The sequence below is a fragment of the Symphalangus syndactylus genome, chromosome 23, assembly GCF_028878055.3.
Source record: "Symphalangus syndactylus isolate Jambi chromosome 23, NHGRI_mSymSyn1-v2.1_pri, whole genome shotgun sequence".
NCBI classification, from domain to species: domain Eukaryota; kingdom Metazoa; phylum Chordata; class Mammalia; order Primates; family Hylobatidae; genus Symphalangus; species Symphalangus syndactylus.
The window spans coordinates 50426990-50443525 of record NC_072445.2 but is presented as its reverse complement, the minus strand read 5'-3'; the positions used below and the strand labels follow the sequence as shown (position 1 = coordinate 50443525).

At 41.3% G+C, this 16536-nt stretch overlaps 1 protein-coding gene across 4 annotated transcripts in view; it reads left to right on the top strand.

Moving 5' to 3' along the window:
- E2F3 (E2F transcription factor 3) overlaps positions 1–16536 on the top strand; it is a 107569-nt gene that overhangs the window by 77552 nt on the left and 13481 nt on the right. For 2 of the 4 annotated variants that reach the window (XM_055263722.2, XM_055263724.2), the window contains exons 2-7: positions 1605–1716; positions 2984–3185; positions 4497–4655; positions 8485–8599; positions 9909–10044; positions 11923–15484. In XM_055263722.2, coding sequence (XP_055119697.1) covers positions 1605–1716; positions 2984–3185; positions 4497–4655; positions 8485–8599; positions 9909–10044; positions 11923–12185 — 987 coding nt within the window. In that variant the 3' untranslated portion in view covers positions 12186–15484. Of the gene's footprint in view, positions 1–1604; positions 1717–2965; positions 3186–4496; positions 4656–8484; positions 8600–9908; positions 10045–11922; positions 15485–16536 lie in introns of those variants that run through there. The other 2 variants (XM_055263721.2, XM_055263723.2) reach the window with 2 other exon arrangements.

The following is a 16536-nucleotide window of genomic DNA, read 5'->3' as shown; positions in this document are numbered from 1 at the left end:
TCAGTTGTATTATATTTATTTCATTTAACGTGATCACTACTAAAATTGTTGAGATATTTTACCATTTTTTACTAAGTCTTCGAAATTCAGTGTGTATTTTACAATTATAGCACATGTCAGTTTGGATGAGCTAGTAACCAGTGGCTATCGTAGTAGACGGTGCAGGGTTAGCTGGTAACTTTCCATAGAGGGGCTGAATATCTAGCTTCCGCTGGTTAGTTGTTACTTACGTTTTCACAACACGGGGACTTGTTTTCAAATTGCAAATCTTAGCTGGGTACAGTGGCTCACGCCTGTAATCCCATCACTTTGGGAGGCCAAGGTGGGCAGATCACCTAAGATCAGGAGTTGGAGACCAGCCTGGCCAACATGGCGAAACCCCGTCTCTACTAAAAATACAAAAATTAGCCGGGAGCGGTGGCATGCACCTGCAGTCCCAGCTACTTGGGGAGGCTGAGGCAGGAGAATCACTTGAACTCGGAGGCAGAGGTTGCAGTGAGCCAAGATTGCGCCACTCCACTCCAGCCTGGGCGACAGAGCAAGACTCTGTCTTAAAAAAAAAAAAAAAAAAAAAAAAGAAACTGCAAATCTCCTCATTAGAAGAATCTGCCTGAAAATGAGCCTAAATAACATATTTTTGTGCTGAGTGTCCAGTTGGTGCCATTTATTTCCTAAAACTCCTGTCATACAGGAGTTTTACAATTAGTACTTAACAACTGCTTAACCATCTATCTTTTGGACTCGAAGCCTCTTGTCTATCTTGCTTACTAAGCTCAATGCCTAGGTACCTAGAAGACACTATGTGGATATTTTAAAATTTAATTGGAGTTGAATTAAAAACTTAGATAAGGGCTTCTCATCTGCCAGGCTTGATGAGAAAATGGAGAAAGTAATACTGGTTGAAGCCCAAGATTGCATGTTTGCAGTATTTGTTTTCCCGATGAAGGACCGTTTGTAGTCTGTGACTAGTTGTGTTACAATCCAATCACCCTTTCTCTCATTGAATATACAGTATATAGAGAGAGTGATTGAAAAGCTACAGAAACCCAGGCTCTGTGCCAAGCACTGGGTATACAAAGATAAATGGGAAACAGTCCCTGCCTTAAAGGAAATGAGAAACAGATAAGTCTTACAGTAATACCAAATAAGTGTCATGATACAAATAAACACAGAGTGTCTGGGGAGCACAAGGAAGGGGGTCCAACCCAGGTCAGAGAATGGGAGATGGGCAGGAAAGACTCACTGTGGAAAGTGAATTTAAGCCCCATGGTGCCTGTGATATTCTTAGCATCCAGCCCCATGCCAGGCACATGATGTGTTGAATCAATGAACAAAGTGACTCCTGAACCTAACACTGAAAGATTGCTGTTTGTCCATCTGGGTGTGGACGGATGATCACGGCAGGTGAAGAGAGTGTGCATGACAACCCGGCCTACAACGCTAGAATCCTGGCTCTAGGGAATGACAAGATGCTGAGTGGGGTGGAGCAGAGGGGTGAGAGCTGGCACGAGCCTGCAGCATTTGGCAGGCCAGCCCACAAACTGCCTCCCTTCTTGTTCTTGTCCATATGACCGGTGACGAGAGATCGCACTTTCTTATTACAGGCAAAGCGAAGGCTGGAGCTAGGAGAAAGCGGTCATCAGTACCTCTCAGATGGTTTAAAAACCCCCAAGGGCAAAGGAAGAGCTGCACTACGAAGTCCAGATAGTCCAAAAAGTAAGGATCTTTTCGTCTCTTTCCTTATTCTCCTTGGTGTGGCATTTCCAACTTTCAAAGCTTATGGCCGGAAGGATGCCAAGGTGTGAATAATTCTGGCATGTTTTGTTCTTTTTCATTTCTTTCTGTGCTTATCCAAAAAAAATAAATACAATGTCAGCAGACAACCAGTGAAAGGCTACAGAGTCACACTGGTACCATAAGGGAAGGCTTCTTTTAACTGTATGCAGTTTCATTTTTCAACTCGGAATATGAGCTTTTGGCATCATTCTATATCAAATTTAATTTTAACTTCCCTTAATGGACATTGCTTCAGAGTCTGAGGCAAACTGGATGTCCACGAACTATGCCAGAGTCACCAGTGTCTGTGCCGACCTCAATCTCCAGCTCAGCATATGGTAGCGGAAGAATTGATTGAGCCCGATAAATTGCAGGCTGTTTCTCTTTCTATCAAATACTATCACCGTTTCTTGTGGGAGAGAGAGAAACGTAGGTTGGAAATAGCCAACTAGTCTCTTTATGTATGTGTTTGCATTTAACATAAGGGCTAAATTAGACTTTGTTCTCTCTCTTCCTGTAGTTCATGCATTAGGCAATCCACAAATTGTGTGACACTAAATTAAAACTTTGACCTGTGCACCTATGGGGGAACAAGTACAATATTAAGTAAGGAAATTTCCTTTAAGAGAGATGGGGAGATTTGGCAGAAGACTTTTCCAGGTAATTATTTATCAAAATGAAGCATTATTTGGAAAATTGGTGAACAGGTGATACACACACACACAGATACCAGAGCCTGAAAGGCCATTTGAGATGGGTCTGTTTAAGACTTTGTCCTGCAGTGCTAGTGAGATTCATAGCCTGGCTCCATCACCGTAGGCCTCATGTGTGCTGGTCCCCTGAGGCCACAGCACTCTTTCATTCATTTGACAGATATGTTTTAGCGCCTGCTATGTGTAAATTCTTCATTAAAGCCAGGGAATAGTGTAAGCCAAGGTAAAAACTCTTGAGAAATTCAAGGTGAAATGCTTTAATCAAACCCTGGAATTTTTACTGTCCCTTCCTGTTCTAATAAAAAACTTTCATAGCTTTCTATGACTTGCCAACAACAACAGCAACAACAGCCTTGCTTCAGATACTAATACTTTGGCTGCAGTGGGAAAGAGAGCTTGCTTGACTGCAAAGACACCCTTCATTTCTTCACCTTTCCCCCTATCCCCCACCCGCTCGGTTTTTGTTTTTCTTTAAGCTCCAAAATCTCCCTCAGAAAAAACGCGGTATGATACGTCTCTTGGTCTGCTCACCAAGAAGTTCATTCAGCTCCTGAGCCAGTCACCCGATGGGGTCTTGGATTTGAACAAGGCAGCAGAAGTGCTAAAAGTGCAAAAGAGAAGGATTTATGATATCACCAACGTTCTGGAAGGCATCCACCTCATTAAGAAGAAGTCTAAAAACAACGTCCAATGGATGTGAGTAGGAGTCCTCCCCATGCCCCAGCTCTGAGGGGGGTCGTTTCAAACTGCCTGATTTCTTAGTTCCCACTTTCACATCCATGCCCACACATTCTTTTCTTTTCTCTCCTACTATTTTCTTCTCTCTCGTTCTCTCTTCCCTCCTTAGCTTCTAAGCCAGAAGTTCGAAGTCTCTTTACAAAGAGACTTTGTTTAGATACTGTCAGAGATAAAAGGATTTATATTTGATGAGCATCCAGCAAGGGCATCCTTAAAGAGGTCCCTGCAATTGGAAAGTGGACTGCTGTTCATCTGTTACGTGGATGTCTGTGTGCACCCACATGTGTATCTGACAGATGTGTACACGTCTTCAGCTTGTTTCTAATTAGAATCTGGAGATGATGGTTTATGGGTTATCTATGTGTATACGTACAACTGCATAGTTACAGAATATCTTTATCCATGGTTCTAATAGCAGATTAACTCACTTTCTGGGTAAATTAAGGCAAGACTTAAATGCCTCTGTTTAGTCTGTAGAGCAGGGATGGTAGCATGATACTTATACATGCACACGTTTGATTACATATGTAATATATTTTGTGAATTTTAGAGCATCTAAATAGCAACTATAAGCACAGTGTTGAATTATTAAAGCATTTTGGAAGGAATACTTCTGTTACAGGAGGGCTTTGAAAAAATACCAATTCAGATAGAAGATGAATAGGTACCTTTTTTGCACTTTTTGGGATTTTGTTGACAGTTTGGTAACCCATTTTGGCCTCTGGTTTAGAGAAACATACTGGGTGCTGGTCTCAGTTCTTGCATACATCACATACATCTGTTTCCTTTACTTTCTTTTCTTTTTAGTTGTTGGTATAAGACCCTCAGTAATTACCTGGGTTTTTGATGCTTTTTTAGATGGGTTTTTGTTTGTTTTTTTTTAATTTTGAACCATTCCATCTTCTCTGTCTTTCTCTTTTTATCCTTTTTCCCCTTTCTTCCCCCACCACCTGGGAGCCATGAGGCAAGGGAAGAAGGTGGTTGCCTTCTTTTGCCCTCTGAATTTGAACCTTCTGAAGAAGTAGACCTCCCCTGGAGGAAAGAATCTTGAAAATAGCAGTGCTCTTTCACTAAATTTCTATGCTGTGAAAAGTGCAGAACTGTATTTATGAAAAAAATATATATATATGTATAAATGTTCTAATTTTAACACTTGGCTAACAAGCAATGTGACCTCCTATGTCAAGAGGAGACATTTACCCAAAGGATCATTTCTCCTTCCCCTCCCTCCCATGAGTAGCCATGAAGAGTCTGTGTTTGGGTTTCTAGGGGCTGCAGTCTGTCTGAGGATGGGGGCATGCTGGCCCAGTGTCAAGGCCTGTCAAAAGAAGTGACCGAGCTCAGTCAGGAAGAGAAGAAATTAGATGAACTGATCCAAAGCTGCACCCTGGACCTCAAACTGTTAACCGAGGATTCAGAGAATCAAAGATATCCTTTGCGCCGCCAGTTCTCTGGGGGTTAGTGCTTCCTAGACTATTTCCAGAGTTGACAATCTGACTTACGCACAAGGTAGATTATTATTCTGATGTCATGCAAATGAGTACCTGTGTGCCTGCGTGTGTGTGTGTGTGCAAACCCAGTTAGCTTTGCCTAAAAAGTCAGCATTTATGGTAAGATAGTCACCAACTCGATCCTATTATTATCTATTTTGATACCAGGTGGGAACTGTTTTTTAAAGCATTTTTTCATGTGTGGTTGAGACATATGGGTACACTCGTAGCGTAAGGCCACACTATTAAAAGATACATAAGGTGTCAGTATTAATGTTAATGACAACACTAAGCAGATTCGTCTTTGGCTTCCCAGATTTTTGGTGGGTGTTAGCTGTCACTGTTGGGGTTCTCACATTCTGTTTTCTTTTCGCCAGATATCGTAGCAATTGAAATTGGTTGAATCTATCTGATTGGGCTATAGTTGAAGGGTTTGAAAGAGTAGAGAAAAATCATACTATAACTCTTAAAGTGCATTCTGCTGATTCGCAATACAAAAACTGATTTCAAAAGCACCCCAAGACGTGAGAAACCCCTCTCAATTCATCTGTTCCGCTACAAACATTAGCCCTTGGAAATAAAAATACAAAAGGTCAGTTCTTGTTCTCAACTTCCTGACAATCTATTGATGATCTCAGGAAAACTTGCTCTTCATCATCTCACTACAGACAAAGTAAGAGAGAGATTGCCTCATTATGTCAAACAAGACTTGCCAATATTCTCAGGTATTAGAAGAAGACAAAAAACAATGCTGTAAGTTATCCCATCTCTAGTTTTAGTTCCAAACTTCTGATGATTCCACATCTACCATTATTTGACAAAAAATAAAATGTGTTCTCCCCAGATTCTTCTAGTGTCTCATCTTTAACAGACTCCCCCTTGGAGGATATGGAGATATTTATTTTCTTCCAATGTTGGCAGTTTTTCAAACCTGCAATTGTTCATTTCCTGTTGACCAAAGAATTAACCTTGTCAGCTGATAATTAGTGAGATGGAAGAGAGGTGTAGTGATTTGGACCCCCAGCGGTGGGCCGAGTGGGTTTACAGGGGAAGAAACCAACAGTTGGGCTGTTTCATTCATTGTTTGGTTGGGAGCCCCATTGTGGAAGAGATGGGTGGTTACATGTGATTGGCAGCCTTCCGGGACATGTGGCTTATGGCATTGTCACCTATATTAGCTTCCTCTGGGGCCTTTGTTGCAGAAAATGAAAGCTTCCTTGCAGGGAACTTCGAACCCTAGGAGTAAATTCAGGAGGGAGCCACAAAGGAAGCACTTTTAAGTTTGTAAGATTAGAAAATATATTTGCACAATTTATTTCAGTTCACCATTCAGTTCCCAAATTGGTACAGCTTGTTCACAAATGTGTTGAAATTTTCCTTCCTGCAGCATGTTGAGTAATTGTAGATGAGTTTTTCTTTTACACTTGATCTTAGCCAAAAGGCCAAGAAGCGATGAGTTTTTATTTTAATAAATTCTTGTCATACAGCTTTTTGACAGTGAGCTGTAGTGTAAGTACCTCGTTGTCAGTTTTTTCCAGTGTTCTCAGTAAAAAATCAGAACTGCCTGGCCCTCTATAAAGGCATCCGTTGGCTTCTTTGATGGGTTATGCAGTGACCTAAAACCCAGAATCCTGCAAGAGCAGCCACTACAAGCTCAACACTGAATTAGCCATCATCTCAACTGTAAAGATTTGAAGGAGATAGTCTGTGATAGATCCCCTACATGTGTATGTAGATTTCGTGTGAATGTGCTGTCTTTCTGGAGTAGTAGTTCCATAGCTGCATCCAGTTTCTAATAAGAAGCTACTACAGCCAGGCACGGTGGTTCACGCCTGTAATCCCAGCTACTCGGGAGGCTGAGGCAGGAGAATCGCTTGAACCTGGGAGACAGAGGCGGCAGTGAGCTGAGATCGTGCCACTGCACTCCAGCCTTGGTGACAGAGTGGGACTCCGTCTCAAAAAGAAGTAAAAAAGAAGCTACTATCGTAAGGGACGTGATTTATTCTAGGGTCTCTAAGCCCCCCCTTTTTTATATTAAACATATTAGATCACAGACTCTATTAGCCATTAAATACGTTATACTACCTGCTGAAATGCCTTCATTGGTTTGTTACTTTGCTGTTTTATCCTAGGAATTTTTTGTGGGTTCATATAAAAAATAATAACTGGCTAAAGACATTGTGCATTAATTGTTTACTCCATGTCCCTTATATAAGACAGCCATGCAGACTTTTCTCTTTTCTTGCCAAGTGTCAAGGTCACTTGAATACTTTTGTCATATCGTAAGTACCATATTCTTTCATGATAGCCTTTTAGGCTTGGCTGTCAGGACATTTAAAAGAATTGTTCAGTGCTTAGAAAAAATGACCAAGGCCGGGCGCCGTGGCTCACACCTGTAATCCCAGCACTTTGGGAGGCCGGAGGCAGGCAGATCACTTGAGTCCAGGAGTTCAAGACCACCCTGGGCAACAGGGTGAAACCGCATCTCTACTAAAAAAAAAAAAAAAATTAGCCGGGCATGGTGGTGCACACCTGTAGTCCCATCTGTTTGGGAGGCTGAGGCACGAGAATCATTTAACCCCAAAGACAGAGGTTGCAGTGAGCTGAGACTGGGCCACTGAACTCCAGCCTGGGTGACAGAGCAAGATTCTGTCTCAAAAAGAAAAAAGAAATAACTACCAAGAGTACTGAGATATTATTCTTTTCTCTTTTCCTAAATCAGTGTTTCTCAAATTCACTCAAGTTGCAGAGCACCTGGAAACTGCTTTCTTCCTCATGAACACTGAAATATTGGTAGAGTTAATATAGTATCATGCAAAGGATAATTTTTCTAACAGAAATAATGACACTTTTCTGTAGGCAATACAGAATCACAACCAGCCCAGGTGCAGTTAACAAGCTGTCTGCCTGAGCAGTATTCTGAGTTCTTCCACTAATATATTTGTTACTTATTTATTTATTTGGTGGCTGCTGACACTTGCTTATACATAGAAGTAACTGGAGTTTCAAAAAAATTATGGCTAATAGAGATTACATTTTTTTTTTTCCTGCAAATTGGAATCTGCCATCATTCAGTTTGAGTGACAGAACACTTTATTGGAGTTCATGGAATGCCTGTGCTGCAAAGGACCCTGGCTTCAAGATAAAATTTCTGACCACTTAGTTTTTGATTTTCATATGATCATTTATTTTAACTATTCTTTTTCTATGTTTAATATTTTAAATAGTCATAGTCTTTTTAGAAATGGGTGGGATAAAGCTATTCATTTCTTTAGTTGTTTAGAGTGTCAACCAGAAATGAAGATTCATGGGAGACCCTAAACATTTGCAGATACAGAAGGGAGACACATGCATACTTTTTTTCTTTTTTGAGAAGGAGTTTCGCTCTGTCGCCCTGGCTGGAGTGCAGTGGCGCGATCTTGGCTCACTGCAAGCTCCACCTCCCGGGTTCACGCATTCTCCTTCTTCAGCCTCCCGAGTAGCTGGGACTACAGGCGCCCACCACCATGCCCGGCTAATTTTTTGTATTTTTAGTAGAGACGGAGTTTCACCGTGTTAGCCAGGATGGTCTCGATCTCCTGACCTCGTGATCCGCCTGCCTCGGCCTCCCAAAGTGCTGGGATTACAGGCGTGAGCCACCGCACCTGGCCACATATGCATACTTCTAAGTCATAAAATACTTTAAAATTTTCCATGCATCTATTTTGTCATTTTCGTCATACTTGTATCTGAGATAATTAGATGGAAGATTCCTTGACACTCTTTACGTTAGCTTATGTTACATATCAAGATATTCGAAAAATTAGTGGCCTTAAAGACCAAACTGTTATAGTTGTGAAAGCCCCTCCAGAAACAAGACTTGAAGTGCCTGACTCAATAGAGGTAAGGAGACAGCATCTTTGTTCATCTGCAAAGATCTTTTTGGAATACCTGAAATTGAATGACTCATTGACTCATAGTTAAAGTCTGTCCCCCTCCTATGAACTTGATGGTTCTTTCCCATTTATTTTATTTAACCATACATTTTAAAACATTTCAATGGTTTGATGTTCATTGAGTATTCAAACAACCTAACTTTGACCTAGGAGGGTGTTCAGGTCAAAGTGGTATGTGATACCCTGTCCCTCTCGTACTTTCTCTTTTTCATGATTTGTCATCAATGGTTTTGATCAATTTGAATCACTTTGGAAAGTTTATATTGATTATCCTGTATATGGTCCCCACCACGAACAGATATATAAATGTTTTAAAGTCTCTCCGTAACTTATAACATTTTGAGAGATCAAATGGGGCTTTGGGTTAGCTGATAGATTAGAATATTGTAAGAAAGTAGGGGGCATATTTTTATAATTTTCAGATATACTTGGATAATAGAGACCTAGACTACAACTATAACATAAATAGTTGTCGTAAAAAGAAAATGCATAGGAGATAAAAAGAGAATGAAAGTTAACACGCCTCCATCTAGGGTAGACTTCTTACCTTAAAAGATAATAATAGCTCTTTGACCTGGATGAAAAAGATTTTTAAATGTTAGTACGCTGCATTCTCTTAACAGATGCAGTTCCTAGCACTTAAGAATACTATTCATCAGTATACAGTTCAACATGAAAAAGTCCTACCATAAAAGACAATAACATGGAAATACTGAATTTGGAACACTTGAAGGACCTTGTAATAATTTGCAGAAAAAGAATATATCCAAAGAACACAATTCACCTCACCCATTGTGCTATTTTCAGACTGACTCCCCTCTCCCCCAAAGCCCCCTAAAAGAGTTTTCTTTCTCCGGGGCAGGACTCAGCAAACTTTTTCATTGAATTGCCAGGTAGATAGTAAATATTTTTGGCTTTGCGAGCCGTACAGCCTGTGTCTAGACTATTCAACTGTGCACCTCTGACATTGTAATATGAAAACAGCCAGAGGCAATAATAAACAATGGGAATGGGCGTGACTCTCTTCCAATAAAACTTTATTTACAAAGCCACTTGGTGAACTGGATTTGGCCCTTAGGCTGTGGTTTGCTGACCCCTGCTCTAGAGGATGACAGTCTTTCACAGAGTTGGACTAGTAGGGAAAAAGCAAGTGAACAATGAACATTGTCCTTACTTTCCATTTTTAGATAAAAATCACTATGGCTTTTATTTCTAAAAGAACTTCTGATTCGAACTTCTCCCACTTCTGTTCATAGAGCCTACAAATACATTTGGCAAGTACCCAAGGGCCCATTGAGGTTTACTTATGTCCAGAAGAGACTGAAACACACAGTCCAATGAAAACAAACAACCAAGACCACAATGGGAATATCCCTAAACCTGCTTCCAAAGGTAAAAACTCCACTTTTGTCTTTCAGAAACTATGTTAAAAATGAGGGTGACTAGAACCATCTGTATTGGAACCACAGCCTAGGCAAGAAACACAAACTTCTATTGGTATTAGGTAACGTGTTTTAAAAGACATTCTGACTGGTTTGCAGAAGAAAATAATGATTTGGGGAAAACGGCTCCTTCACCCACTTATGGAGTCGCTTCAGGCTTTTGCTATTGGCAGAGAACGTTTCCTTGCAGCGTTTTTGAAAACCGGCTAAAGTGAGGAGCAAGGCTGTGAACTGTCTTGGTGGATCATCAGAGGCACTTGGCCACACAACTTTGAATCACACTGCAGAGCTCATCAGAGAGGGAAATGAAAAAGGTTTGAAGAGAAAAGCCTTTCTTGGAGAATTTTTGTCTTATTTTCCCCCCAGTGAGATGGGGAAAGGATATGGGAGGAGAACCCTAGGAAAGTAAGTCTTGCCAGGCACAGTGGCTCACACCTGTAATCCCAGCATTTTGGGAGGCCGAGGCAGGCGGATCACAAGGTCAAGAGATCGAGACTGTCCTGCCCAATACGGTGAAACCCTGTCTCTACTAAAAATACAAAAATTTACCTGGGCGTGGTGGTGCGTGCCTGTAACCCCCGCTACTCGGGAGGCTGAGGCAGGAGAATCACCAGTGGAGCCGAGATCCGCCACTGCACTCCAGCCTGGCAACAGAGCGAGACTCCATCTCAAAAAAAGAAAAGAAATCTAACTTCTCCTTCCTGCTCTGCAAAGAGCAAAGGAAGCTCTTTGCAGTAAATATTTTTCCATTTCCTAGCTCGAGGATATATATGCAATTTTTTTCCTTATTGTCTCCCTATATAGCAACAAGAATAAGGGTGATTTAAGTGAATAAGTCTGATTTAATATTGAGCAAAAGTACATCATCTGAAATGGTAAAACAAAAGGCCATCTTTCTTCACCACAGAAATCCAAAGTGGATATGTCTTATTGTATGTATTTTTAGAGATCTTTTTAATCAGCTGGTTGTTCAAAAAAGACTGAGTTAAAATCAATGAATTCTGCATGTAGTCCCAGCTACAGGGAGGCTGGGGTGGCAGGATCGCTTGAGCCCAGGAGTTCGAGGTTAGAGTGAGCTGTGCTTACCTGTGAATAGCCACTGCACTCCAGCACAGACAACATAGCAAGATGCCATCTCTTAAAAAAATATATATATATCTTTTTTCAGTTGGTGAGTTTCTACTAGGAAGCCAACTTTTCAGTATGTATATATTGTTTTGTTTGGATTTTCTTAAAACAGTGACTAGATAGCAGAGAGAAGTTTTTGAACTTGTTATCCTCTCATCATTGAAGCTATTTGCGTTCTTGTTTATTGACAGTAGTTATTTGAAAAATGAGTGAGCAGACTAAGGCCAAAGAAAGAGGCCAGGCATGGTGGCTCACACCTGTAATTTCAGCACTTTGGGAGGCCGAGGAAGGCAGATCACTTGAGGCCAGGAGTTCGAAACCAGACTGGGCAACATGGCAAAACCCTGTCTCTACAAAAAACAATTAACCAGGCATGGTGGCTCACACCTGGAGTCTCAGCTACTTGGGAGGCTGAAGTGGGAGGGTCCCTTGAACTCAGAAGTTCAAGACTGCAGTGAGTCATGATCTGCACTCTAGCCAAGAGAATAAGACCCTGTCTCAAAAATTAAAAGGGGGAGTTGGGTGGCAAGGAACTTTTTTGTACCTGTTAGCGTAAAAGGTGATCTGCATCATAAAGTCATCTCATCATTATTAGCGGAAGGTACGTGCTTTTTTCTAACAGCAACATATACATTCTTCCAGAAAAATTCATTTGATTTTTCTAACTTATTTTTTGTTTTCACCAATGTTTTCCTTTCAGACTTGGCTTCAACCAACTCAGGACATAGTGATTGCTCAATTTCTATGGGAAACCTTTCTCCTCTGGCCTCCCCAGCCAACCTCTTACAGCAGACTGAGGACCAAATTCCTTCCAACCTAGAAGGACCGTTTGTGAACTTACTGCCTCCCCTGCTGCAAGAGGACTATCTCCTGAGCCTCGGGGAGGAGGAAGGCATCAGCGATCTCTTTGATGCTTATGATTTGGAAAAGCTCCCACTGGTGGAAGACTTCATGTGTAGTTGATTATGCTTCGTGTGAACTCTCCTTAAAAACCGATATTTTTTTATCATGGAACCAGAACACCTGTCATGCAGTGTTGTCCCTTCCTACCTTCTTCCTCCAAGAGAGTATCATGAAGTAAACTACAAACTTCAGAAGAAAGCTGACATTTTAATGAATTTTTTAAAAAATTAATAAACAAATTGTCTAAACGCACAGTTGCAGGCTCCCTTGGGAAAGCCCTGCTTTGCTCCAGGCTCCAAGATCTCCTGGCTAAGTCAGCAAGTGAGAAAATGTGCAATCAGGTGTCTCTCACCCCGACTTTTCCTTCCTCCTTCCTCCCCGGATTGGCTTGCTGTGCCTGACGGATGGGCTGTAGAATGGGGTCTGGCCACCTGGCCTGCTGGGAAACAGCAATCTTCCTTAATAGCATTTCAAGCCGTGCCTTCTCCGCAGAATGCATGTCTTTGGGGTCTGCTAATATGGAATGGAACTGCAGCAAATGCAAACTTGAAGTCATGCAAAAGTATGAAATGGATTTCTTCAGCTCTTCTTAGGAATATTTAAATTACTGTCATAATTCAGTTTAAGCTATGAACTGTGTGTCCCAGTAGGAGGTCAAGAAAACCTCCACAGCCTTCTGGATGAAGAACCTGTTTTCCAATATACTTGTTGCAGATACAGAAGACTAGTAGAGTTCTGCCACTCTAAGCTGTTGTGGATTTTCCTGTCTCCATGAACCACTCCCATTCCCCTGTCCCCAATGTGTTTGTGAGTTTCCAGTTGATTTGTAGCAAATGCCTACTTAGTTCTTTGTGGATTGTTTTAGACTTTTTATTATTTTAGCTGCCATTTAAGCATTCCTGTGGCACCCATCACCATTTCAATTTAATTGTTTACTTTGAAGCGGTTTTTGCGAATTCATATTACTTAAGCAGAGGGAGAGAACCTCTACTGATCAGAGCATCTAAACCTGTGTGATCTAAGGTTTATCAGCCTCTGCAAGGAGCTTTGTCCCATCGTGCTTCCATTCCCAGGAGGGGGAGCTTGGAGCGAGTCAGTCCTGGGGCTTGCTGCCATGGATGGCCCATTGGAAAGGAGAACCAGGTCAGATTATGTAACAGCCCCAAGGAGCAGCAGGCATGGGTCCCTCCATCCTTGGGCTTCCCGGGGCCCTGTGACAGGGGAAAGGGCTCTCTTACACCGCACTCAGGGAGACCACTTCTCAGGATGGGGTCAGATGGAGAGACCTCTAGGGAGAAAGACATCCCCATTGTGTGAGTGGCATTTCCTTAAGCTGGCAGGAACAGGGAGCAGCCCTGTGTCGGGGGCTGGAATAGTTCTGGCGAGAACCCGTTCCCCTTCCTCTGTGAAGGAATAAGTTGGACCAAGGGAAGTCGGGGACGTAGAAAATGAAGCAAAACAATGCCAGGGTGTCTCCCGCTTTACTCTTCAGGAATGGTGTCCCAAGTTGGAGGCTTTGTGTCAGCTGCAAATCCTACCAGTTATGTCCAAGAATGGCTTTCCCTTGGGCAGGTGGCAGTGGCCATCTCCCACTGGGAATATGATGTAGTATCTCTGGTCCATTCCTTGGATGCTAAGGACTGCGGGAATGAGGGAGTCAGATAAAGAACAAACCTCGAAACGAACAGTTAAATTGAAATGCTATGTGCCTGACCCAATGGTAGGCACATAGTAGGCACTCAACTCATGTTTAATTGAATTGAAAATATCCCTTAGGGAAAAAAAGAAAAAAAAAAAAAACACAAAAAACCACAAGAGCCCCAGCCAGTTTACTCCAGGTAGATTTCCACAATATGCAAAGTGGTGGTGGGGTCAAGACAGATGACACCAGCACTTTAAACTCTTTGTGTGGGTATGCGTGGGTGTATGTTTGGGAAGAAAAACAAAGGTGCAGACTATCTTCCTTTTTTCTTCTTCAGCCTCCATCCCTGGCCTCCTCCCCTCACACACACTGGACTTGGTACAAAATGTCGGTGTGGTCCTAGATGAAGCATTGGGGTGGGGGAGGGAGAGGGAGCTTTGTGTTAAGTGCCTACTGGAAATGCACTGTGGGGTTTTTTCCTGTATGGGAAACCATTTATGCCAAGCTTTTCCCCATTTCCCATATTTATCTCATCTGGTTAGCTGCCTCTGCTTCCAGCTTTGTGTAATTCTCTTTGCCAGCTGCACAAAGCTGATTTTTTCCAAAGTCTAAAGACTGAGCTCACCTGGCTAGATTGTTGTGTGTTTTGTTGAATTTTTTCATAATGTAATGCCGTATTTATTGTTTTAAAAATGAAAGGAATACTAATAAGTCTTAAAAGTTCCTTCATGCATAAGATTTTTTTCCAGTTACTAGGCTTGACTGGTATACATTAATTAGATGTCCATACTGTATTTTGTTTGCATTAAGTAATTTTCTTTTTGACTTAGTATCCGGCACACAAAGTGGGTTAGTACTACAGTATTTGCATTACTTTAAGTACTAAGTATGCAGGTTTCCTGGTACCATTGAGTTGCTGCTATTAAAGCTCACACACGAAATGGCTAAAAGTTACAAGTGTGCGAATTATGACTGCGTGAGCCTTAGAAAATAAAATGTATAAAGGGCAACACATGAGCTGTCAAACAGTGTTAGGAATGTGTTTATATGTACAGAGTTGTGCATAGCAATCGTTTTATTTAAGTTGATATGTAGTCTACTCACTTTTTCATTATTTAGCAATTTTGTACAAAAATAGCAATTAATTTGTAAACACTGCCAGAATACTTTCTAGCTGGTTTGTAATTTTTTAAGAGTGTTATTTTGTTTTTGTTTTTCTGTTCTTTGTTGTGGTTCTTGTTTTCATTTTTGTTGTACGTGTAGATTTGTAAATAAAATTGCAGTATTTAAAGCTTAAGCTTTCAGGAAAAAGAAAATAAGAATTCAGTGTGTGCATGACAACTCGTGTGTATGAGAAGGAGGGATTTGCAGGAAGATGGCTTGCAGAGTAAGTCGGGTGGCAATTGTCAGGGTGTGGGAATTTCTTTTCCTACGGGGTACGTGATTTTGTAAAAAGAAAGTATTTCTCCCAAAATTGGGAGTAGGCAAACTACTAATCAGTTTAGCTTTGTGTTGTATGCTAGTTTAAAAAAGAAAATATGTAATATAATGTAAAAAAAAAAAACAACAACAAAAAAAAGCTTTTATGATGGATTTTGTAAATAGATTTGTTACAGGGTGACCTGTTCTCTAGCTGTGATCTTACCACTTCAAATGGGTGTAATTTGAATAAATTTTGTATGGTAAAGGATCAATAAAACAATTTTTTTTAAGAGTTCAGGCTTGTGGATGGGTTTTCTTTAATATTATCTTATGCTCATCTATTAACTGAATTTTTTTTCTTTTTCTTTTTCTTTTTTTTTTTCTTTTTTTGAGGCAGAGTCGGTGATGACTCTCACCCAGGCTGGAGTGCAGTGGCGCAATCTCGGTTCACTGCAACCTCCACCTCCCGGGACCAAGCGATTCACCTGCCTCAGCCTCCTGAGTAGCTGGGATTACAGACACCCGCCACCACGACTGGCTAATTTTTGTATTTTGAGTAGAGACGGAGTTTCACCATGTTGGCCAGGCTGATCTCAAACTCCTGACCTCAAGTGATCCACCTGCTTTGGCCTCCCAAAGTGCTGGGATTACAGGCATGAGCCACCGCGCCCAGCCTATTAATTGAATTTTTTAAAACATTCTTAAGGAGAAAGGCTAAACAAAAGTGTAAAACGTCGTTTGCCTCACACGGTGTTTGGGACTCTGAGAACGCTGAGCAAATATTTGGTGACCACTTGCGGTGCGCTCTGCGCTCTGGAGTAGAACTTACCTCATCCCTGTGACCATGTGCAGAAACCACTCGGACACAATAATTTTTACACTGAGAAAGTGACAAGTTCGACTCCTCATAAGGGTTATAAAGCCAATACATTTTAATTCTGAAGTCTGGTAATTACCTCCCATGTTCTAGATTATGTATTTCTAGTAATGCCATCTAGGAGCAGATTTGAATTTTTTGACTGCCATGTCACACTGTTAACTCTGAACTTATCATTTAAAAACCTCAAGTGCTATATATTGTACACACACAAAATCAATATAAAAGGGTATGAAGTTTAAAAAAATGGGCGGGGGGGGGGGACATTACCTGCCCTGCTATGCTATTCATGCCAGAGATAACCACTGTTCTCATTTTTCTTGTATTATCCTTCCAGTCATTTTCTAGGCACATATCTGTGCATGAACATGTGTATTTTATTTTATTTTGTTTGTATTTATGTATTTATTTGAGACAGAGCCTTGCTCTGTCGCCTAGCCTGCAGTGCAGTGGTGCAATCTCAGCTCACT